At 35.1% G+C, this 24,514-nt stretch overlaps 2 protein-coding genes across 2 annotated transcripts; both read right to left on the bottom strand.

The window, feature by feature from the left end:
• Positions 1-509: 509 nt before the first annotated feature.
• LOC115985522 (zinc finger BED domain-containing protein RICESLEEPER 1-like) lies at positions 510-1,409 on the bottom strand. The gene has a single exon (XM_031108461.1). The coding sequence runs from the start codon at positions 1,407-1,409 to the stop codon at positions 510-512; it is 900 nt and encodes a 299-aa protein (XP_030964321.1).
• A 17,031-nt stretch (positions 1,410-18,440) lies between these two features.
• Positions 18,441-23,332, bottom strand: LOC115985521 (zinc finger BED domain-containing protein RICESLEEPER 2-like). The gene is made up of 5 exons (XM_031108460.1): positions 23,228-23,332; positions 21,513-21,573; positions 21,180-21,250; positions 18,822-20,997; positions 18,441-18,505 (listed from the first exon to the last, which is right to left on the bottom strand). The coding sequence occupies exons 1-5, from the start codon at positions 23,330-23,332 to the stop codon at positions 18,441-18,443; spliced, it is 2,478 nt and encodes an 825-aa protein (XP_030964320.1).
• Between the last annotated feature and the right edge of the window lie 1,182 nt (positions 23,333-24,514).

The raw sequence follows: 24,514 nt of genomic DNA, 5'->3' as shown, positions 1-24,514 counted from the left end.
CTTATAGAAAAGAAAACCTATAAACTTAATAATTTTTCTTTCCTATAAGCAAGAGTTGATTTGTAAATTATAAGTTAGAAAAGTACTATGTCCAAAAGAGCTTCCAAAATATATTCAAAAATCTGCCTCCTATACAAAATGTGTCCTTCCTCCTACAAGAAAGTGGGCAAAAAGATATTTATCAATAGAAATATAAGGACAAGAGCAAAAAATACAAAATAGTAATAACCAGAAACAATAGAGAGGGTAGAACCAAACTCAATAGAAATAACAGTAAGGGCAGAAACTTACCCATTTAGTGATTAGTCATCAACACTAATTGAGATATCTTTGCTTGAGCTTAAACTTCCACCACCTGCTGCTACTTGATGTATAACTAGAAAAGAGAAAGAAATGAAGGCTATTAGATAAAGTTTTATTTTCATAAGACACATTTAATAGCACTTAATAGACAAAAATTTTGGAAATTAACATATTACCTAAATCATGAAATTCATCTTCCAAGGCCTCTAACTCATCCTCTGATTTGCGAAAAGAAACTGGAACCAAGACTTGAAGCCAACCTTGTGCACAAACAAGATTGGAGAGAGTGAACTCCGAAATGGATCAAGTATGCATCCTTCGGTACTATACACTGACTCACAAGTAATAATAGAAACAGGTACAGCCAACACATCCCTAGCCAATTTGGACAGCATTTGATACCTATTTGAATTGGCCTTCCACCACCCCAATATCTCAAATTTCACATCCCCTCTTCTACTTTCATAATTTTCAACCAAATATTTGTCAATCTCATTGCTACACCCTATGGACTGCTCAACCTCCAAGAAACGCTCAAACCTAGAATTAACCATCGCATATGGATTGCTACAACCAATTGACTCACCTTCCATGCGTGTCCTCTCACTCCCACTTGGTATTTGTACATTTGGTGAATCAACACAAGAGTAGTAATCATACAACTTGACCAAGGAACCCCTCGCCAATTCAACCATCTCATCAGCCACTTCATTCCCATAAATTTCAGAAAAACAAAACTTCAAAAACCTCAACTTCTTTCTTGGATCAAGAACCACAGCCACATACAAGAGATGATTAATTTTATCCCCTTTCCCCCAATATTTATCAAACTTAGATTCCATTTTAGTTGCCATGTTTTTCAAGAGGTGGTCTTGAGATTTACTTAAATGAGAAATATTCTTTTGAATGACAAACATCTCATCAAAAAAGATGTTTGCAGTAACATACAAAGAACTTGAAAACTTTTTCGTTACATTGTAAAAAAGCTTCAAAAAACCCACAAATGTCCTACAATTTTGGAAATCAATACCACTATGAGATCCCATTCCACCATTATTTTCCTTGTTCATAAAGTATGAAGAATAACTATTATCCTCAAAGTCCATTCGTATGAACACTTTCTCAAATTTTTGTGCAGTTTTAGCATGAGATAGGTAGAGTTCCACCACTTAGTTGGTACATCTAGACAAAGAAGAGACTTAGACTCAATACCTAATCTCTCCACAAAACCCATAAAAGTTTGATTCCTATTTGGTAAGGACTTCACATACCTCACAGCTTCACACACCTTAGCAATGGATGCATCAATTTCTCTCATACCATCCCCCACAATCAGATTTAGGATATGTGCACAACACCTCATGTATAAGAACTCATGTTTTAAAATAGTCCCCTCCCAATCTTTAGTTACAATTTGCAAAAACTTGATGATAGCACCATTTGAGCTAGCATTGTCCACTGTTAAAGTGAATATGCCATTAATACCCCACTCATGCAAACACATCTCAATCTTTCTACCTATAGTCTCCCCCTTATGGTCTTCAACTTGACAAAAACTCAAAATTCTCTTATGCAACTTCCAATCATCATCAATAAAATGACCTATAAAGGAAAAATAATTTAGATTTTAAAAATTAGTCCATGTGTCCGTAGTAAGACACACCCTAGACCCTTCAAGGCCCACCTTAGTTTCTCTCTCTTAACACCATAAATGTCAATAACATCCCTAGCCATAGTTTGATGAGATGGGATATCCCTAATTCACAACTTAGGTTGTAAGGTTGTCGAATATCTTTGAAACTCATACCCTTCAACAAACCTAAAAGGCAACTCATCTATTATAACCATTTCAATGAGTGCCTTTCTAGAAGCCTCAACAGTAAAGGCTATTGGTACAAGCTGAAATCCTTCCTCCCCATCCATTTTGGATTCAAATGCTAAGGTTTGTTGCCCTTTAAGTGTATCTCTATTAGGGTTCTTAACACAAACCGGCGTAAGATTCAATAAATTAGCAGTACCATGCCCTTTACTATCAGCTAAATAAGTTTTTTGACAATAATTGCAAACAGCCTTAAAATAACCCTCACCAATATCTACTTTTTCAAAATGGTCCCAAGCAATAGACTTTTTCCTATTATTACACACCTTGCCTTTACCTTTAGGTGGAAGTGGGGGAACCTCAGCATTAGTTGGAGTGGCAGTAGGTACAGCTTAGGCAATAGGTTCAGCTTGGGTAGTAGGTGTTGTTTGGGAATGAGGTGCATCACTAGAGGGTTCCATAACCTAAAGACATCAAATTTATGCATTAGCAAACTTCCATAACAATGATACTACTACACTAGTAACAAGAACACACACAAGTGACACAACAACAATAATAGGTAAAAGCAGCAACAAAAACAACGACAAAGTAACAAACAAACAACAAGTTAAAAGAGAAACAACTGAAGATAAATGATACCTTAGAGAATCCTTAGCTATTAGGGATTCAACCTTGAAGAGGAAGCAAAAAGAGTAGCCTACTTGAAAAAATTTCAACTCCTGTATAAAATTAGGGTTTCAATTTTTTAAATTAGGAAAACGAAATGAATCAACAAGATAGAAACATATAGAAAGAACTTCAGGAGTGAATGAAATTAGGAAATAAGAAAGCACATGAAACAGCAGGATAGAAATAGGAATCATGGGTGAAAATGTGTAGGGAAAGTGCTCGACCTTCTACACTCATTTATTTATACTTAAAATACTTTTTTTTATAAGTTATTTATATTTAAGATACTTCAAATAAGTGGGCATATTGTTACAAATATGACAACCTCAGCGGTGCAAAGAATAATAAGAACAAATAAAATATAAAAATCACTATTACAAATGTAATATTGCTACAGAATAGACTATAGAGCAATTATATGTAGGAAATTCTAACTGTAAATGATACCAAGAGGGTCAAAACAAATAAGTGAAGACAGAACCATAGAAGTATATTGCTCATTAAAAAAAAAAAAAGAACAAGGAATAAAATTTGGTATATACAAACAAGACCACCACACGATCCAGCCTACATAGGATAAAAACAAAGAAAAAGAACACAAATGAGCACACTCAAATTAGGGGTTCATCTTTGACCCAACAAATCAAATCAAGGCAATTAGGGTTTCATATTTGAATCCAATCACTTGGTCTATTTTGGTCCCCTAATCTTTGAATCAAATAGAAAAGTATAGAGACTAGAGAGACTGACTACACTGGACACTATGTTTCGAAGTGGAATCAAGCACATGTAACTCTATGGCAGTACGGCTAAGAAATTTCTCACAACTAATCTTTAAGTTTACAATAAATTGAACAAGATCAAAAACCCATATCTCAAAATAGAGAGAAAGATCGATGAAAAAGGAAGAAAATATACCTAAGAGTCTTGAGACTAAGAAGCTGATCTGTGAGCATGAGAAGGCTTAACAGCTTAACCTATGGTGGAAAGTGAGGCAGAGCTGTGAGGGTGGTGATGAGGCAGCGGTGCCAACAGCTAGGGTTTGGATTGTGGAGGGTATGGAGTGAAGGGTTGAGACTTGAGACTAGAGAGATTTGAGATTGAGAGTAGAGAGAACGAAGACTGAGATGGAGAGTGAGATTTTGATTTATGAGAGAGTGAGATACTGAGAACAGGTCTAAGATGGGATTGAAGACTAAGGCTTGCGTGTGGAACAGTGTTTGAGATGGTATTTCCATTTCAATTTTAGCCATTCTAAGTTTGGTCTTCTGGTGATTTTCTTTTTGCTTTGCTGATTTGATTTTTGCTTTTGCGTGGAAGACTCTAGATGCGTGTAGTTATCAATTAGATAGTGCTTTAGTCTTATCATCCTCAATCTTTCACGTGCTCACCTTAAAAGAACCGAGACATATATATATATATATATATATTTTTTTTTTTTCTTTACTCTAAAACTTTCAGGTAGGTCGGGTTATACGGTTTTTTAAACCCTTAACCCGCTACCCGAACCGAATATTTAGGTTTTCTAAGAGAAAGACCCAAACCTTACCGATCATGGGCTTCAAGTTGATCCGCTGGACTTCGGGTCGGTCAGATTCGATTGGTTTGGTCGAGTCTTGGACACGTTGGACATCCCTAGCTATATATATATGGTTCTTAGACCATTGCAAAAACTAGGTGGCAACTCCAAAGAACCCTTGTGTCCACAGTTGGCAGCAATTCTTTTTTATGACTTTATGATGATTTATGTTATATGTGTATATATAGTCATCTTTTCATGATGTTCATTCAATATATCTTTTTTTCATGATTAAGTTCGACTAGTCATGGATTTTTCAAAAAATGCTTTTGTTGCTATTGGGGACAATGATAAAAGGGAAAATTTTGAAAATGTAACTTTGGATGAATGTGATGAAATTAAAATTGGAATGCAAGTGAGGTTTGAAGAAGAAGAATATAACCTTTATAATGAGTATGCTTTAAAAAAGGGTATTCAACATTCGAAACATAGTTAAACGAGAGTATAATGGTGTTATTAGGCAACAATAACTTTTGTGTTCAAAACAAGGATTTAAAGAGTTTGAAGGCCCTTCTAATGCTAAAATGTATTATAATTTAGATCTAAGAACGGGTTGTCGTGCTAGGATCTAATTTGATGTAAAAAAATGATATGTGGAGTGTTTTACACTTTAATGACACACACAATCATAAATTTGCAACTCCAAAAGAAAGATGTAACTTGAGATCGGGAAGTAAGGTGCTACCAACTCATGGGAATATAATTAGCACAATGGTTAGTTTGGGTATAAAAGCAACAAAATCTTACTCATTTTTATCAAAAGAACTTGGTGGTACAAATAATGTAAGGTTCTTTAGGCAAGATTGTCATAATTTTGTGCAAACAAAAAGAAAAGAAATTATGGAAGCCAGTGATGGGCAAGTATTATTAATCATTTCAAAGATAAACAAAGTGAAGACCAATGTTTTTAAATTCAATGCAATTAGACCAAGATAATAGAATTGCCAATTTCTTTTGGAGAGATGGTAGATCAAAATTAGATTATGACTCTTTTAGGGATGTTGTTATATTTGACACTACTTATCAAACCAATAAGTACAACTTAATTTGTGCACCATTTGTAGGAATCAACCATCATTGGAACAATGTTTTATTTGGTTGTTCTTTTTTAATAGATGAGATAACTTAGTCATTTATTTGGTTATTTGAGACTTTTTTTAATGCAATGGGAGCTTGACAACCAAAATTTATTTTTACATATCAAGACCAAGCAATGGCAAATGCTATTAATATTGTTTTCACTTAGTCTCGTCATCAACTTTGTTTATGGCATATTAATAAAAATGTTCAAAAAAACCTTGTTGGAATCTACGGTATTCTAGATTTCAATCAAAGACTTAATCATTGCTCATATGGTTGTTGTTCAAATGAAATGGAGTTTGATTCAACTTGGAGCGAAATGATTGAGATGCATAATTTAAAGGATAATGCATGGTTTGATAGGTTATACCATATTCGAGAAAAGTGGTGCCTAAATTTCAATCTAGATTTTTTTCTGTAATGATAGAGTCTACCCAAAGAAGTGAGAGTACAAACAGTGTTTTTCATCAAATTATGAAAACATCTATGCCACTTATTGGAGCCAACTCTGCTTCTGTGCTACATCTGGTTATGATGAAAATACCACCATTGTCTTAGCAAATGGAATACTCGTATAAATCAATATTAGAATTCCTCCAAAAAATACGATTTGAGATTTCAAGAACAAAGTGCCATGTTTATTTGTTTATTTTAACCTTTCAAAAATAGACAATCCATTAGATGGATGACAAAGTACATTATAAATCATAAAAATAACATTAAAATGGCAATACATTTGATCCAAATTAGCTAAACTTTCGGCATAATCTTTTTGTGCTCCACTTAAGACCAAAAAATACAATTTGAAATTTCAAGAATAAAGTGCCATGTTTATTCTATTTAGACCAACAAAGAATGCCCTCCCCTTTTCAGACCTCCCAACTCTCTTCCTGGTGAAGCTTGGAACTTTCTTTCCTTAAAACCAACAAACTAGCAGGTAACACATTATAACCAATGGAACTTAAAAAATTGAACTCAAATAACTATTTAACTATGTAACTGAACATCAAGCTCATTGCCCTAGTTTAAAAAAGATAAACAGATATTTCTATAGTACTAAGAACTTAGCAAAACTCAAAACCCAAGTAATGACTAAGCAATAAAAATTCTCTTTCCTGAAGCACATATTATCTCTCTTATGGAACTAAAATAATTCGAGACTGCATCACATCATTTTTCTAGCTATCCAATAGAGTAGAATGGGTACCATGAACGAGAAAGGGAGAAAATCATGAAAACTATCTAAGGAAACATAACAGCAGTTCTCTAACATGGTTCAAACATAAAAATATAATCTATAAGACATGTAGTAATCAAACATCTCGATCATATCAACAAAATTATAATGTATACCACCCACATACCATTAGCATACAAATTTGCATAAATGTACCTCTATGCTTGTCATAGACAATGGCAAAATATACTACCATCAACATTAAGCACTTACAACAGTGTAAAGTACTAAAGAAAAATAAAAGTGCTTTTTTTTTAATTTTTTATTTTAGTATGTTTAATTCTTTTGGCATTATAAAAATAAAAAATAAAAAATAAAAAAACTTAAAGGATTTATATGTTAGACCAAAAAAACTGTAAAAGTTATGGTGAGATGGTCTTTATTGCGTGCAATTACAATGTTTATTGCTAAATGATGGAACAAAATCTTCAGGAGGATGAAATAACGTTGTTTGACATTAATTACGACCCCATTGATTAGTAGACAAAAGACTAACAAATTGGAACGATTCGTTTGTCTAAAGAGTTAAGATCAGACAAATAAAGTCAATTTTTACTAAACATAACAGTAGCACCTATATTCAGGCCAAAATGGTCTTATATCACGGATCTATCACTGTTTGCAAAATATTTAGCAATTTATCATTTTTTTTAAACTCAATTTTGTGGAAATCGAGTTTTCCATAGTACTCAAGTTCATGAAAAACTCGATTTTCATAAAATCAAGTTTAGAAAAAAGTGGTAGATTACTAAATATTTCGCAAACAGGGGTAGATTGCAAAATATTTTAAAAGATAGTGGTATTTGGCCATTTTGACCCCTATATTCAAGTAACAAAGTACACTGCCAGCAATATATGATCTTACTTCAGCTTGGCGACCAACATGAGTAGTATCGTACATTAGCTACAAGGAATCATCAATATTAATCTAGGCAGCCCAGTCCCAGGTAAAATTTATAGACATTGATAATAAAATAGGATACAAACTAAAATAAGGAATAATAGCTATTAAACCACAAACTCACAACATGAATAGCATCATAAATTAGCTGCAAGGAACCATCAAAATTAATTTGGGCAGCCCAATCCCTTGTAAACTTTATAGACATTGATAATAACATAGGGATACAATTCCAAACCCCAACCCCAAGTCCCCATTAAACCTGTATTTTCCCTAAGCAAAAGCACCAAATCTTACCCCCATAATAGACCTGCAAATCCAAATCCATCATTATAACGATCTTGCAACATCAGATAAAACCAATTCAAGTAAGATTTGGTTATAAAGATAAGACAGATTATGGTGCCAAAGGTCGGTCTTTTGGAGGAGAGAGAGAGTGGTCCAAGAGAGTAGAGATAAAATTTTTACTTTCAAAAAAAGGAAAATGTGTGTTGTTTTGATGGCAGGGCTTTGAAAATTTAATGGTATTTTTGACTTTTTATTTTAAGTAACCTGAGTTGTTGACTTGTAATTTTTAATACATGTGTCCATTTTTTATTGGACCTAGAAACACCACATGTGTGCTAAGTTGGAGTTTTAGAAACAACATATACTTTCTCCTTATCAAGATTATAATTACTTCATTTTCTTTCCAAAATTCAAATGCAAGTGGAGTAAAAAAAGGTAAATTTTTTTTTTTTTTACCATTAAGATTTTTGTAGTTCCCGTACGATGTGTGGTGCAACTTATTATTAGTTTTCTCCAATATTTCAATAAGATTTAACTTAACTAATTGGCACCCCAATTTTCAATAGAGACATCCAAGATTTAAATCCCCCACCCTCAATTATCAATGTATTAAAATAAATTTTCTTGTAAAAAATGGTAATCTTTGGTTATTTTATTAAAAAAAAAAAAAAAAAACACTAAGAATAGTGTAGTAATTTGAACATACTATATATGTTTTTACAAATTGAAAATTGCATGATATAGTGGCTCATATAGATAGGCATATTTCATACCTACTAAAAAATGCAAATATCCCTCAATTGTTTTTTTTACATTCTTAATTTTGTGTTACTAAATTTATTTATTTATTTTACTTTAGTTGGACATTGTTTCAATTGTTACAAAAACAACTAAATTTGAGTAAGAATACCACATTTCTAATTGTAAGGACACGATTCGTGACGGACCGTAACAGTATCGGGTTCGCGCCACGTAAAAAGGCCCAAACAATATCATTTGTAGAGCGTGGGTTTAAAAGGCTAGGCCTTGATCACCAGGCGGTGGGTTTTTTGTGATATTCGTGCGTGTCTAGGTTATCTTCACCCATGGAGTCTGCGTGTCTAGGTTATCTTCACCCATGGAGTCTTTCTCCTGGAGGTGGGCTGAGAGGCTCTGGTTTTTGGCCATTTTTCCCAGCCTCCTCTCTAGGTTACTGATTTTTCCTTTTATACTCGTCTGTGTTCACTTTCCTTCGTCCACGTATAGGGTCAACATTTCCAAGGCTGATATTTGTCCCATTAGCCCATACCCAAAGTCGTTGGGGGTGGTTGTAAAAGCCAAAGAACGCGGCTATGTCAGGTTAAGAGTATTGAATGGCAGTAAGGGCAGCTTTCCCTGGATATTTTAGATCTTTCTTCCAAGTTTCAGTCCTATACCGTTTTTACCCCTCTTTCTGGGGGGACTTTGGGTCTGCCGAGGACTGAACTGCCCTCGGCGGTATCCATAGACTATCTTGTCGAACTTGGGCCATAGCCCTCCTTGGCTTGGGCCTTTGGATTCTCCCCGGGTAGATGGGCCTGGCCCATAAATCATTTGGGCCCCACACTAATCAATTGTTCCTCATTAAAAAAAAAAAAATCAATTGTTTCTCATATAAATCTTAGAAAAATTATATTAAAATTTCATTATGCTTAAAATAATTAATATAACAAAATAAACATATTTATTCTATTAATTATCTTTCTAATTACATAGAATAAATACTACAACGTTTTTTTTTTTTTTTTGAGAAATAATTACAACATGCTGCTAACCCCACAGCTCGAATCCTTTCCCTCCCTAGAACCCCAAACACTTTGTACATGGAGAGATGCCAATTCAGCTACAAGACCATTGACAATAAATACTATAATGTTAGTTCCACACACACACACATATATATTACATATCACTGAAAGGAGTTAGGAGATTTAAAGGGTTAAGATTAATTGTAGTGAACTCACATATATTTAATTTTTTTTTTTTATGGTTTTTGTGTCAATTGTCATCATAGCAACTAAACACAAGGAAGAATGTCATGTTCTAACTCTATTATTATTATTCGAACTAAAATTATTTCTTATATAGTGCTTATAAAAATAATCATATAAATTCATTTAATATAATAATTGATGTACAAATATAGATAATTAATATATGCATTTACTCTTTAGCTAATTCAATGAACTAATACTTTAATATAAATGCAAACTTTGTTGAAAATGGAAGCCTAAATAAAGATAACTTCAAGGAATGCGCAACATGACAGAGCACATGCTCTCCAACATGAGATCTCTACTTTATTGTTGACATATGGCAAAAAAATACTGACATGTACCAATAATTGTCTGCCACGTGACATTATCTTTCCAATATTATATATGTTACTATTTTATACATTGTCAAAAAGGACATGTGTCACCATTGTCTGTATCTTCCAATTTGAGGATCCAACTTTTATAATATATTATTGATAGTTCACCCTCAAAAAAAAAAAAAAAAACTTTTATAATATATTATAGATACTAGTTATTGGCCCATGCTACACACATTTTTTTTTAATTTATATATATTTTTAAGTAGACTCATTATAAAAGAAGTATTCTTCATTTAAAAGAAGATATTTTTATTATTATTATTATTATAAACATTTTTTATTATTTTATGAAGTCCTCTTTTTAATTTGTGACTAAATTTGATTACTTTAATTTTTTTTTTACTCCATTTGAAAGCATAAATTGCTAATAATAGAATGAGAAAACCAATTGAGCAATTCTCAATTAACCACTTCAAAAACAAAATGTACATACTCATAGTTGTTTACATTAATGGCATCAAATTTTCTATTTAACTAGGAAAAAAAAAAAACACAAAACACACAAAAAAAAAAAAAAACAAAAAAACAAAAACAAAAAAACAAAAAAACAAAACAAAACAAAACAAAAGTACTTGGAAGCTTATCTATTGAGAAAATCAACAAACAATAGAGCTTCATCAACATCAAAAGAAGTAAAATCCCACAGTTTTCATGTCTTTCTCTGTTACCTGACTTCATGATTTGTTTAATTTCTCGGTGACTTTCTATATATGAAGAAAATCATCAACAGAAACCTTGAGATTAACTACTTTCTATTTATTTTCTTTATCAAATAAAATAGAAAAATAACTTAAAAAATGAAAGAAAGATTGATAGAGTGCAGAGAAAATGTTAAATAACTTTAAAAAGAAAAAGGAAAGTTGACAAAAGATATAAGTTGTGGTACCATTGTGAGAAAAATTTTGTTGCAATTAAAATTATAATGTAGTTTGTTATATATAATGCAATTATCATTTATTGATATATATATATATATATATATATATATAGATAGATAGATAGATAGATAGATAGGAGATGAGTAGCTACAAGTTAAACAAATGTAAGAAATCGAAGAGTTATGAATTACAAATGATGATATAATAATCCACTAACTCTATTTGTTGTTGTTGTAAATTTTTAAAGTACTTGCAAGTGCACGAACCGTACCGAAGTATAGTTTGACAAAAACGAGGTCGAACCCACAAGGACTAGTATGAACATAGGAAAATTAATCAAACCTACCAAATTAATCCTAATCTAGTGTAATAAAAATTTGTTGTTTTGAAATTAAATAAAATGATCAAATAATTAAATAAAACAAAGATATGATATAAAGCAATAAAATGATATAAACAATCCAGAGAAAGGAGTTAAGGTTTGTTGATACCGTATGTTGTCCGCCCTTGATTTGCGTGCAGGACCCCGAAAAATCCAAAAATATTATTTTCTCTCCATGAGGCTGTGAGAACAACTAGAATGACGTGGCACAACCTGTTCGGACACTGAAGCAGTCAAAGTGCCTCTTTAAACCAAAATAACCAAAACACCCCTAGTCAACCCTAGGTTGACCAAAAGTCAAACAAGGTCAAAATCCTCACAAAATAACATTTATCATGGTTTTATATCAAACTCGAGTTACTTGAAGATTTTTAGCAACTTTGATCGAGTTTGACCCGGAGTTGACTTCTAGTGGGCCCCAGCAACCCTAATCTTGATCCGGTCGTCATAACAGATTGAGACTAATGTCATTGTGAAGATAATCAAATTCTCATTCCAACGACTATTCATGGGTCAAAATCGGAGTTAGAACGGTTGAGATATCATGAAAACCAAGTTAACACACTGATCGATGCACCACTAACTTCTGAGAGCCATAACTTTTGATCCAACCATTAAATTTTCAAGTTCCATACCTTTTTAGAAATTCGAAGTCAAGATATTTCCAGGGGTGTCAAGATCAACCCCTTGAAAGGCTGCCGACGGCTCATAAAGCGTGCCGGGGCTATAAAAGGCCCTAAGCACCTCCAGACCAAAAAAGAAGAGACTTCCTGGCTGCTTGCTCTCTTCCTAGATGAATTCTAAGTTTTTCTCCTCTCTTCCAAACACAAAAAGCATACAAAAAATACATCAAAGCCTTTTGAGACTCTTCACCAAAAATACAAGGTATTGTTCTTATACCCAATCTTCTTTTCCTTGGTTCTACACCTTGGATTTAGGGTTTACGGGTATGGATATAGCTTTTTAGCTACTATCCACACCCCTAACTTTCTAAATCTTTTTCTAGCATTTATCTTGCTCATTTTGCCTTAATAACATGATTTATTGCTTTATCTAGCTTGATTCTTGCCTTATCTTGTTTCTAGCATTTTTTTTTTTTGGGGTTATTTCCGTATGCTTCCATGATTGTTCATGTGTTAGTTGCCTCTTCTACATGTTTTATGCTTTATGCCATGCTTTAGATGCTTAGATCCTTTCTTTCCCATGTGTTGATGTTTGGGTCTACATGCACACATGCTTGATATCATGTCTTCGGCTATGCCTTGCTTAAATCTACATGTTTGTATGCATGTTATATGCTCCTATGCCTATGCCTATGACTTCACATGCTTGTATGCTTGGACTTGTGTTCTTCCATGATTTTCTACTTACATCCACATGCTTAGATGTACATTTACATGCTTACATGCATATTTCCATGCTTATATGTGTAGATCGGTGTGTTTACATGCTTAGATCAATGTTCTCTACATGCTTTATGCCATCATCTATGTGCTTGCATGCTTCATGCCATGTTTATTTGCTTAAACCTAGACCTTGTTTGTCATGCCATGTACTATTGTAGTCATTTTTGTTTATTTTATCGCATTTTCGTGTGTTTTGGCCATTTGGTAGGATTTAGATCTTGAACCCTTTATGGTCTTGATCATCATCCATACACCTTGGCCCACATCAAAGGGTTTGGATGATCCTTATTTGCATGTCTATGCTTGCTTACTTCCATGCTTTATGCTTGTGTTAGCCTCTCTAGTTCTAGGCTTTGCCATGCTTGACACCCTTAGTGGGTTTGTGGTTGTGTGGTTACATCCGACACCTGTGAGGCCTTGTTTAGATGTAACCATTTGGGATGCATCACCATGATGCCAGTTGCTTCGTGCATACCTTTCCCTTTTTCCACTCCGTGCAATGATATACTTACCTAGTTTGTTCGCACCACCCATTGGCTTTCTATGCATCTCTACTCGCTTGCTCACATGTCCATGCATGAGTCTTTCTTGCTAGTGTTTTGTCCATGCTTCAACACAATGAAGTTATGGACATCTAATCCAAACCTACCTTTGTCCCTTGCAGACACCACCTTTTGTTTGCTTTCTTGCTTGTTTGCCTTCTTGCTTGTTTGCTCGCTTTCTTGTTTCTTTGCTTGCCATGTCTATCATGCTTATCTGCTTTATGCCTCTTTCATATGCTCTTTGCATCTTTTTCCTTCCATTGCTTGTTTGCTGGTCTCTTGTCTTTGCCTTTGCATGTACACACATGGAGTGAGGATGCATGGAACTAGGGCACGGTCTCCTAGGCACAAGCAAAAGGGTGAGGATGCGAACATGTGGATATAAGCCAAGCAGCTATGTTCGGTAGATTTATGGGTCTAGCCTCTCCCATTTGGTTATGTACTCTTTTAAACCCCCTTCCTTCCTCCCTCATTTCTTTCTTAGATGGGTTGAATTAGGTATATCGTGCCATGTACCATTCATCCTTATCTCTAGAGTATGGCGACCCCTGTTTACTTTCCTGCACCAATATTTTGGGCCATGCTCTAGGGATTTAGGCATTTACTTTCTGCTATGTGTGCTTGCATTGTGATGTATGTATATATATACTTGCTTGTCCCTTCCAATGTGATTGTCATAGTCGTCATAGTCCATGTCACCTAAGGCAAAGTGATGCGTAATTTCTACCGCGAAAGTAAAGTGACATGTTGCCGGATGTTCACCGTGGAAATTTGGTACTTTGCCCGAATGCCTTAGGAAAGCATAGATTGGGACCACACCTGTAAGGTTGAATTTAATCAACCATCTTATTGGTTTTATTCCGTGCCAAATTTGCTTGTATTTCAGCATTTAGTAACCTTGTATTTAGGTGGGTTTTGTTGTAAGGGTAATGAGTGAGATAGAGTGTTGATTGCTCAAAAGTGTGCAAGAAAACAAAGACTCGCGGCTGGATCTCGTGAGTGACTCGCGGCTGCAAGCCGCCAGATGCAGCACACGTGCCAAGCATGCCAGAAGGTGAACAATCATGCTAGCGAGCCACCCCTATTTTGAAAAACCTGACGTTTCACATTCTCCTCTCACCTCAGTAAAAATACCCCTTATACCCACAAATGAAAGAGAGCTTCCAGAGAGAATTTTGAGAGAGAACCCCTAGAGTAAAACAAGATTGATTCACCTACAATCTATACATTAGAGTCTCTTCAAATTCCTCAACTCTCTTCCTCTCCATTGTCAAACCCTTGAGAGGCTTTTTACCAAAACCTTGTTCTCACCATATTCATTACTGTGAGAGGGCTATTTGGTGTTCTGAGAAGCAGTTAGGAAGGAACCAATCTACATTGGTTGATGCTATGGTCTAGTAGCGGAATTCGGGAAGCTAGAAAAGAAAAAGGTTCGGTGCAACCTCGTTGGAGCAAGAAGCTTTGAGGGCTTAGGTGCACTGGGTAGATTAGGCTTGGACGGTTTATTGCTGTCCATGTATCCCAACTACATTTTCTAGTGGATTGTTTACCGCTTGGAGGGCGGCGGAGAGGTTTTACGTCGAGGGCTTCGGTTTCCTCTTCGATAACACATCGCGTGTTGTCTTTGTGTTTGCATCTTCCTTCCCTTTTATCTTTGCCTTTTATTATCTGCTGTGGGTTGTGATTTTAATCTGACTTAGATAGTTTTTCCAATTCTATATTATAGCTTTTGTTCATTTTCAACACACTAGTTGTTTGACATAAAGCTTGAATTGGTTAATTTGTAAATTGGGGGTCTAAACGTTCAAGGGTGTTTTTACACTATTTGAACTTTCAACACCTATTCAAAAGCCAAACCTCAAAGCCCCCATGCATGCAAAGCCCCGAAAGCCAATGCCAAAATCATGTTTTTTACTGCCGATCTCCAAAAATTAAAATTTTATCAAAACAAAGGACTATTCTTGGACAAGCATTGTGGGGTGCCTAATACCTTCCCCACACATAACCAAATTTCTGGACTCAAGAATCAAGATTTTTTGCCATCCACATTAGATTAGGAAAAATGCCATTTTTCTTAGCCTAGGATTGGTAATAAAATTAACTAGAAACAGGTAACCAATCATGCCTAAGAAAAACTCAATGATTGGTGGCGACTTCACTTACCTTTAGTAATCACCTAAAATTTGGCCAAGATTCCTGCCACACCTCCGAAGGTAGACAAATACCTTCCACCATTGAGAGAGAGAGAGAGCACTCGAAGCTCCGTGCAAACCACACCATCATCAAGAAGGGCCTCCAATGGGTCCCACGCGCGTGAGAGCGTCGCCACGGTAGGTGGTCGAACGAAGGCCCGACAATGGTTTTCCAGCCGTTCACGGCTCTGGCGTCAACAAGGTTCCACCTTCTTAATTCATATCAACATATATTTATGATCAGTAATTTTTCCCAACTACTGCATGATAATCTAGAAATCAATCTTGCTATTATGGAAAATATTCTCATTAAAATCTATATTTAAAAATCTAAAGCATGCTCTTCTTGCTCCCAATGTATAAAATCAAATCATCAATTGTATCCTTAGCCAAATAAATCACAAAAAATATCCAATTTTAAAATTAAACAATCATAAACCAAGCATTCAATTAATTAAGATAAATCCTAAATCATGAGAAGAACATGATTGACCTCATATTTAAAATATTATCTTAGTCAACTGAGATGAAGTAAGAACAATTCAAATTATTAAAGAATAACGGCTATTGAAAAAAAAACTTAATCACATAAATAGTACTGATAATCTTTAACAAGATTTCATTCTCAACCCTAATTAAAAATTTAACTATTCATAGTAATTGAAAAACAACATAAAAATAAAATAATAAACATTAAACTAGACATATAAAATAGAATTAAAATGAAAGAGAGAAGTCCCTATACTAAAGAAAAGCCATAAAAGAAGCCACATGGGGATCGGCCTCTTACTCCAATTTTTTGTTTTGCATTTCAACCCTAGTACTCCTTTCTATATCTTTCTGTTTACTCTTCTATTTATAATAGTCACACACTATCTGACACAAAACCTTTATTTTCACAAAGTGGCCCAATCGTCTCTCTTATTTGTGTTTCGGTGGAGTAAGAAGGAAGGCCAACATCATATATACAATTATGAGTCTATGACCACAAGCCCACCTGTACATCTCTTGTCCACCAAAGCACTTCTATACAATTATTTTCATCTTTCTTTAATTTTCTTTGATTTCTCTTTGCTTCACATATGCCTGGGCGGGATCTCTCAAATTGCATAAAAGTGAGGTTTGTTTTCTTTGGTATTCGCTTATTTTACTAAAACTAAAAACTTTTTACTGAAAATATTATATATTAAGGTAAAAGTTAGCTAAAATAATACAGTGGGATCTATGAATGGTAGTAAAGATAAGATGAATAGTAAAATAAGTTGGCAAAAATAAGAAGTGCCAAATGGACACTAAGTACCCGTTTGGATTCAACTTAATCCTGCATTTACGTTTTGCAACAACGTTTTCAGTCCTTTTTTTTTTCCCTGTACGTGAACAGTGATTTTACTGTACAAGGGACAAAAAACACTGTTCATGCACTGTTCACGTACTGTTCATGAGTCTTACGACACTATTCACACATTTAAAAATTATTTTGCTACAGTATTTTCAGTTTTCAGTTTTCAATTTCAACAACAATAAGTTCAATTCAAATGGACCCTAAATATGCAAATATAATAGTACTTTACAATATATATATATATATATATATATATTTCATGCATATAAGGCTATGTTTGATTTGGCTGTAAAGAAATTTGGGAAAATGTTTTACACCCTTGATTAGGCCTGTCCACGGGTCGGGTCGGTTCGGGTTTGGGCCTGAACCGAACTCGACCCGTTTGAATCGGGTGAATGAATTTTAGACCCGTATCCGACCGAATAGTCGGGTCGGATTCGGTACTTCGGGTCACCGGATGAACGGGTCGGAGCTGTCGGTTAGGCGGGTTGGGCCATTAATATGGGCCCAATTTTTGAACTTAGATGAAATTTTTGTAGATAAAATTTTATCAGCCTTTTTAGCCCACTTTTAGCCCAAATTAAGGAGTGGCAGTTTTAAAAATTATTTGGGTGTCACAATTTTTAACTTTCCATATAAAACAGATTGGGCTTCTGTTTTCCCTAATTTTTTTTAAAAAAATGGGGCTTTTAACTAAACTAAAATTAAGCAACTTCACTTCTAAATATATTGGGCCTTCAGAATAAAATCTTCTTGGAAAAATAACCTCACCAAAGGTCACAAAATAAGCCAATTTCAACCACCTGTTAAAGTATTAAATATCCTGGACAAAATACTCCACAACACAAAATAAACCTATTTGACAACATCAGTTTAGCCTCCAGGCCCTCCACACATGGACCACAAAAACTAAATAGCCACATTGACTACAAATTAAACAGCCACATTGACTACAAATTGACTAAACAGCCTCCACAAATTGACTAAACAGCCTCCACACATTGACTAAACAGTCTCCACACATGTAACACTAAACAGTCACCTGTGACTTGTTAAAAAGCCACATTGACTACCCAAAAATCGCCACAACAAATAACCTGGACAAAATAGCAAAACAATACACAAAACGTGTATTTCCATTCCAACAACCACACAACAAGTGATTAATTATAAGGCAGTAAAATCAATGTTTCCACAAGGCAGTAAATCATAAGGCAGCAACCTTGCTGGCTATACAATGTTCCCAGCAATAATATTAATTACAAATTATAAAATACCACAGGTATTTCCAAAATAAAAATAGCTTTTCCCAAACATTAAATGACAAATTCTCAAGCTTATAACTAATAGAAAAGAAAACCTATATGATTCCTAGGATTTCTTTCCTATAAGCATTAAGACTAGTATTGTGTTAGTAAAGCAATTTACAAAAAATCTTCCAAAATGTTCCCAAAAGGTTCTGCCTCCTTCACAAAATAAGTGATTCCGCCTACAAAAGACAAAAAAATATTTAACAACTAATACACTACTATCAAATACAAGACCAAATATAAAGGGCAGCAAGGCAGCAAGCTTATAACAGTAAGAGGCCAAAGGCAGTAACATACCAACTCAATTATCAATCTTCAACACTAATTATGGGTCGTTTGCCTAAGCTAGAACCCAATTTGGAGCTGGTACTTGCTGATGCACTTGATGAAGACTGTTGATTTAAAACTAGAAAAGAAAAGGAAATAAATACAACATATTAAATTTTGTTTAAACATGAGACATAGACTATAGGTTCTAGAATTTAAACATATTACCTAAATCATGAAATTCCTCCTCCAATGCCTCAACCTCATCCCTTGATTGGTGATGAGAAATTGGTACCGTGGCTTGAAGCCAATTTTGCGCACATACAAGGTTTTGAACCATGAGAGGAGAGAGAGAACTTCGAAATGGATCAACAATGCGGCCTCCGGTGCTGAATGCTGACTCAGATGCAACAGTCGAAACTGGTACAGCCAGCACATCCTTAGCCACTTTGGACAACATTGGGTACCTACTAGAATTGTCCTTCCACCACCCCAACACCTCAAAATTCCCATCCCTTCTACCATCACAATTTTCAACTAAATACTTGTCAACCTCATTACTACAACCTATAGATTGCTCAGCTTCTAAGAAAAGCTCATACCTAGAGTGAACCATCACATATGGATCACTTGCATCACCTACCACCATTGGTGTCCTCTCACCCCCACTTGGTTCTTCCACATTTGGGGAATTAACAGAACAGAAAAAAGTATACAACTTCATCAAAAGAGCTTTCACCTTATCAACCATCACACTCCCCACTTCAATCCCATAAATTTCAGAAAAAGAGAACTTCAAAAACCTCAATTTTTTTCGTGGATCAAGAACAACAGCCACATACAAAAGAGGATTAATCTTATCACCTTTCCCCCAGTACTTCTCAAATTTAGTTTGCATGTTTGTGGCTGTGTTTTTCAAGAGGGTGTTTTGGGATTTAACTAAATGAGAAATACTCTCCTGAATAACAAAGATTTCATCAAAAAAGGCATTTGAAGTCACATACAAAGAACCAGAAAACTTCTTTGTTGCATTGTAAAAAAGCCTCAAGAAAGTCACAAATGCCCTACAATTTTGGAAATCACTCATACAAGGAGATCCCAAACCACCACTATCTTCCTTGCTCCTAAAATATGACGAATAACCATCATCTTCAAAGTCCATCCTAAGGAATACTTTCTCAAATTTTTCAGCAGTTTCTAACATAAGGTAAGTTGAGTTCCACCTAGTAGGTACATCTAAACAAAGAAGACTCTTGGACTCCATACCTAACCTCTCCATAAAATTCCTAAAGGTTTGATTTCTATTAGGCGAGGACTTCACATACCTCACAGCTTCACGCACCCTAGCAACAGATGCATCAATTTCTTTCAAACCCTCCCCAACAATTAGATTTAAGATATGGGCACAACACCTCATGTGCATTAACTCATTTTCTAGAACTGTCCCATTCCAATCTTTTGTTACCCTTTGTAAAAATTTAACTGTGGTTAAATTGGAACTAGCATTATCCACTGTCAAAGTGAATATGCCATCAATACCCCACTCACGCAAAGACATCTCAATCTTTCTACCTATAGTCTCTCCCTTATGATCTTCAACTTGACAAAAATTTAAAATTCTTTTATGCAACTTCCAAGTATCATCAATAAAGTGACATGTGAGACACATATAATTCAAATTTTGTAAAGAAGTCCATGTGTCCGTAGTTAGACACACCCTACAACCCTTCAAGGATTTCCTTAGCTTCTCTCTCTCACTATTATAAATTCCAATTACATCTCTAGCCACAGTTTGTCGAGATGGAATATCTTTTACACGAAGCTTAGGTTGTAACGTAGTTACATATTTCTTAAACCCATAACCCTCAACACACCTAAAAGGCAACTCATCAATTATTATCATTTCAGCTAGTGCCTTTCTAGAAGCCTCAACAGAAAAAGTTGTTGACACAAGTTTGAACCCTTCATCTCCATCATTTTTGGGTTCAAAAGCCAAGGTTTTTTGCCCTTTATCTTCTCTATTAGGGTTCTTAGGACAGATTGTCACATGAGCTAATAAATTACTAGTACCACAACTCTTACTATCAGCCAGATATGATTTTTTACAATAATTACATACAGCCATAGTGACACCATCATCTACCTTTACTTTTTCAAAATGATTCCAAGCTAAAGACTTTTTCCTACCACTACCAGTACTAGTCTTACTCACTACACTAGGTGGAACTAGGGGCAACTCACCATCAGTAGCTTCAGCTTGGGTTGCAGCAGCAGCCTCTTGGGTGGCAGTGGCAGTAGCACCATCCGCTTGGGTGGCAGTGGCAGCAGCACCATCCGCTTGGGTGGCAGCAGCACAATCCGCTTGGGTAGAAACAAAGGGAGCATTATTGGAGGAATCCATGACCTAAAAAATCAAACATAGAAATTAGCAAACTAAAAATTAATAATAATAATCAAACAAACCAAAAAGGACAATCTTTGATACTTGAATCTAGATAACAGCATTCTACATAAAACTCTAACAAAAAAAAAAAAAACAAAATCCCAACTTTTAACACAAAACACAAAGGGAAACAAAAATCATACCTTAAAGAAACTAGGGGTGTTGGAGTTATGAATTTGAAGACTGAAACCCCCACTTGGACAACTTTCAATTCCTGAGTAAAATTAAAATAGGAACAGAATTAATCAAACAAATAATCAAAGAACAAAAAACAAATAATCAAAGAACAAAAAACTTGGGAGTTTATTTGATTTTTAACAGTATAAATTTTACTAAATAATAAAAGCTGAAACATTGAACACATCCACAGCAGCTTAAGTTACATGCATCAACTCTACGTCTCTAACAAAAAAAGAACAAAATCCCAACTTTGAACACAAAAAACAAAGGGAAACAAAAATCATACCTTAAAAAACCGTGGGTGGTTAATTTCAAGTTTGAAGACACTAAAAACCCCACATGTACAACTTTCAATTCCTGAATAAAATTTAAATAGGAACAAAATTAATCAAACAACTTAAGTTACTGAACAAAGAACAAAAGTAAATGGCTAAGGTTTCAACTATTTATAGTTAGGGTTTCAAATTATAAAACTTAGGGTTTATTTGATTTTAACAGTAGATTTTCATAAAATATATAATCAATGATAACTGAAAAAAAGAGAGATGAGAAAAGGAGAACACATACCCTAGGTTCAACCCATATAATCGGCGGCAGGGAGAGGAGTGGCTGCTGGTGGTGGCAGCGGCGGCGGCGGCGGCTAGGTGTGAAGAACTTGTAGTGAGAAGCTAGGGTTTGGACCTTGGAGTAGAGAGAGGCTAAGTGAGAACTGAGAGTTTGAGAGTGTGGTCTGTTCATTGGTGAGAAGACCGAAGATGCAAGCTTTTAAAGGGTGGAGATTGAAGACTGATGAAGATTTGAGTCTTGAGATTTCGTATGAAATTGGTGAAGGCCTGAAGGGACTATAGAGATTAGAGAGTGAGAGGCAGAGAGCATTCGTGTGAGACTAGGGGATTTGGTGAAGTGATTCCAGGTTTTGAGGATTTGAGATTGAGAATCTGAGATAGAGAAAGAGAGAGATGCAGAGAACGTTACTCAGTTTGAGTCTTTGAGAGTGAGAGGATCTGTATGAGATTACGATTAGAGAGAGAGAGAGAGAGTGACTGAGGTCTGAACCCGTGCCCGTGAATATGGTGAGACTTGAGAGAGTGATTAGGTGAACTGGTGAAGAATGAAGAGAGATTGAGGCCCTTCGATCACTTGATCAGTAGATCTTGATTCGGTGAAGGGTGAAGATTGAACTGTGAATAGTGAATAGTGAGAGAGAGTGTTGGGATATGAGACTTATATCAGGCCGGTTGATCACTTCATCTTTAATTGTGACCATCAGATTTTGATCATATTTTAATTTCAACCGTTGATTTTGAAATCTCTGACTTACTGTGCTGTCACTACTGTGCTAGAAGCTGTAGCCTGTGGAGTAGATTGCACATTAATATTTAGAACCGTTGATCAACAGCTCTTTCTTAATTAAAAAAAAAAAAAAATTTAAACGGTTGGATTTAAAATTGGGAAGTTGTGCCCAGAAGCCTTCAGCACGTTACCCACTCCAGACTCCACTACCCAGAGTCCCAGACGACGTGACTTGTAGCTGACTGCCTGACTGAAACTGAGTGGTAACAGTAATTTATTATGTTATTTTATAAAATATTCGGTCGGGTCGGGTTATTCGGATTTTTTAATGTGTAATCTGAAACCCGAACCGATTATTCGGTTCCTTTTAAAACAACAACCGTATCCGACCCGTATATACACTCGGATTCACCCGTGGGCCTTCGGATCGGGCGGATACGGTCGGGCGGGTCGGATTACACGGGTCGCTGGACAGCCCTACCCTTGATGGTGTTTGGGTAAACATGAAAATTTAGTCAAACTGAAAATAAATTCAATTGACCAAGAAATATGGTGACGTGGAGTGTAATATGTTTTACAATTCCAAATTATCTTCAAATCATTTTTCACTCTCTTCACATCACACACTTGCTAGCCAAAGGAGAGAGAGAGAGAGAGCTTACCCATGGCTCCACCACAGCTTCATGCCTCCTCTCACCGGACCGTCGTCGTCGCTTACCATTGCTCCACCATGATCCACCCAAGAACTAATCAGACCACCTTGACCCACCCACAAATGAACCAATCGAACCACTGTGCCCACCCACCCACTAACAACAACCATCGTGACTAGATCGAATCACCTCTTCTTTGACGGGGCCTTTAGATCTCGCCCCCAATCTCATCATCGTTGCTTCTCTCTCTCTCTCTCTCTCTCTCTCTCTCTCTCTCTCTCTCTCTTGCCGCTACCACCTCAACCCTTTATTTTTTCTCTCAAATCTCTCTCTCTATCACAATCTAGTGTTGGGTCTGTGGAATTGAGATTTTCATTTTTTTTTCTTTGGGTTTATATATTGGGATTTTTATTATAATATTTGTTTGGAAACTGAGAAAAATGTGAGAAATGGGTAGAAAATGCATTTTCTAGAGCATTTTCAAGAACACAAACAAACACATGAAAATATTTTCCAAAAGATTTTTTGGAATGCAACCAAACACCTAAAAATATTTTCCTTTTCCAAAAACATTTTCAGCTGAAATTATTTTACACTCTAAAAAGGACATAAATCATTTTCCTCAATATTTTAAATGCGTAAATCATTTTCTTCTTTTGAACTCAAAAGGACATAAAACACTGAATTTTTTCCATAAAACTTACATAGAAATGGTAATAAATAGGTGTGTATAACACAAAAGTGTAAGAGTAATGTATTTAAATCTAGAATCCCCTAAATGATGTGTAATAGTAATACCCACTTAAATAAAAATGTTAATAATCTAGTTTTTTTTTTTCTTCGAAGACTCAAATGAGAATGATAATAATTATATATATATATATATATAGAAAGAAATCTACGTTTTATTTTTTTATTGTTAACACTTAAAAGAGATATATGTTACTCAAATTAATTTTTTAAGACTTGCCTTTTAGGTTACCTAATATCCCCCTCCCCCAACCCCTTTCCCTCTCCCTTGTGTGTGTGTGTGTGTTTGTTTCTCAAAAAAAAAAAAAAAAAAAAATGGGTAACTGTCCCACATTGCTTAAGAGAGTGTATTGTGCGTAGTATAACTTGCCTCACCCTCCCTTAAAAGTTACCATGGCTTTTGAGTGGAGTTGTGGTGTGCCTTTGTGTTAGAACCCCTTTCCCTCTCCCTTGTGTGTGTGTGTGTTTGTTTCTCAAAAAAAAAAAACATCCCCCCCCCCCCCCCCCATGCATTTTAGGTTACTTATATATTAATATATATATTTGTGAAGTTATTTCCAAGAGAAAAAAAATTGATGAAGTATTTAAAGGAGCTAATAGTG

Source organism: Quercus lobata, chromosome 4, assembly GCF_001633185.2.
Source record: "Quercus lobata isolate SW786 chromosome 4, ValleyOak3.0 Primary Assembly, whole genome shotgun sequence".
Classification (NCBI taxonomy): domain Eukaryota; kingdom Viridiplantae; phylum Streptophyta; class Magnoliopsida; order Fagales; family Fagaceae; genus Quercus; species Quercus lobata.
Note: the sequence above shows the minus strand (reverse complement) of the source record. Positions and strands in the feature narration are given on the sequence as shown.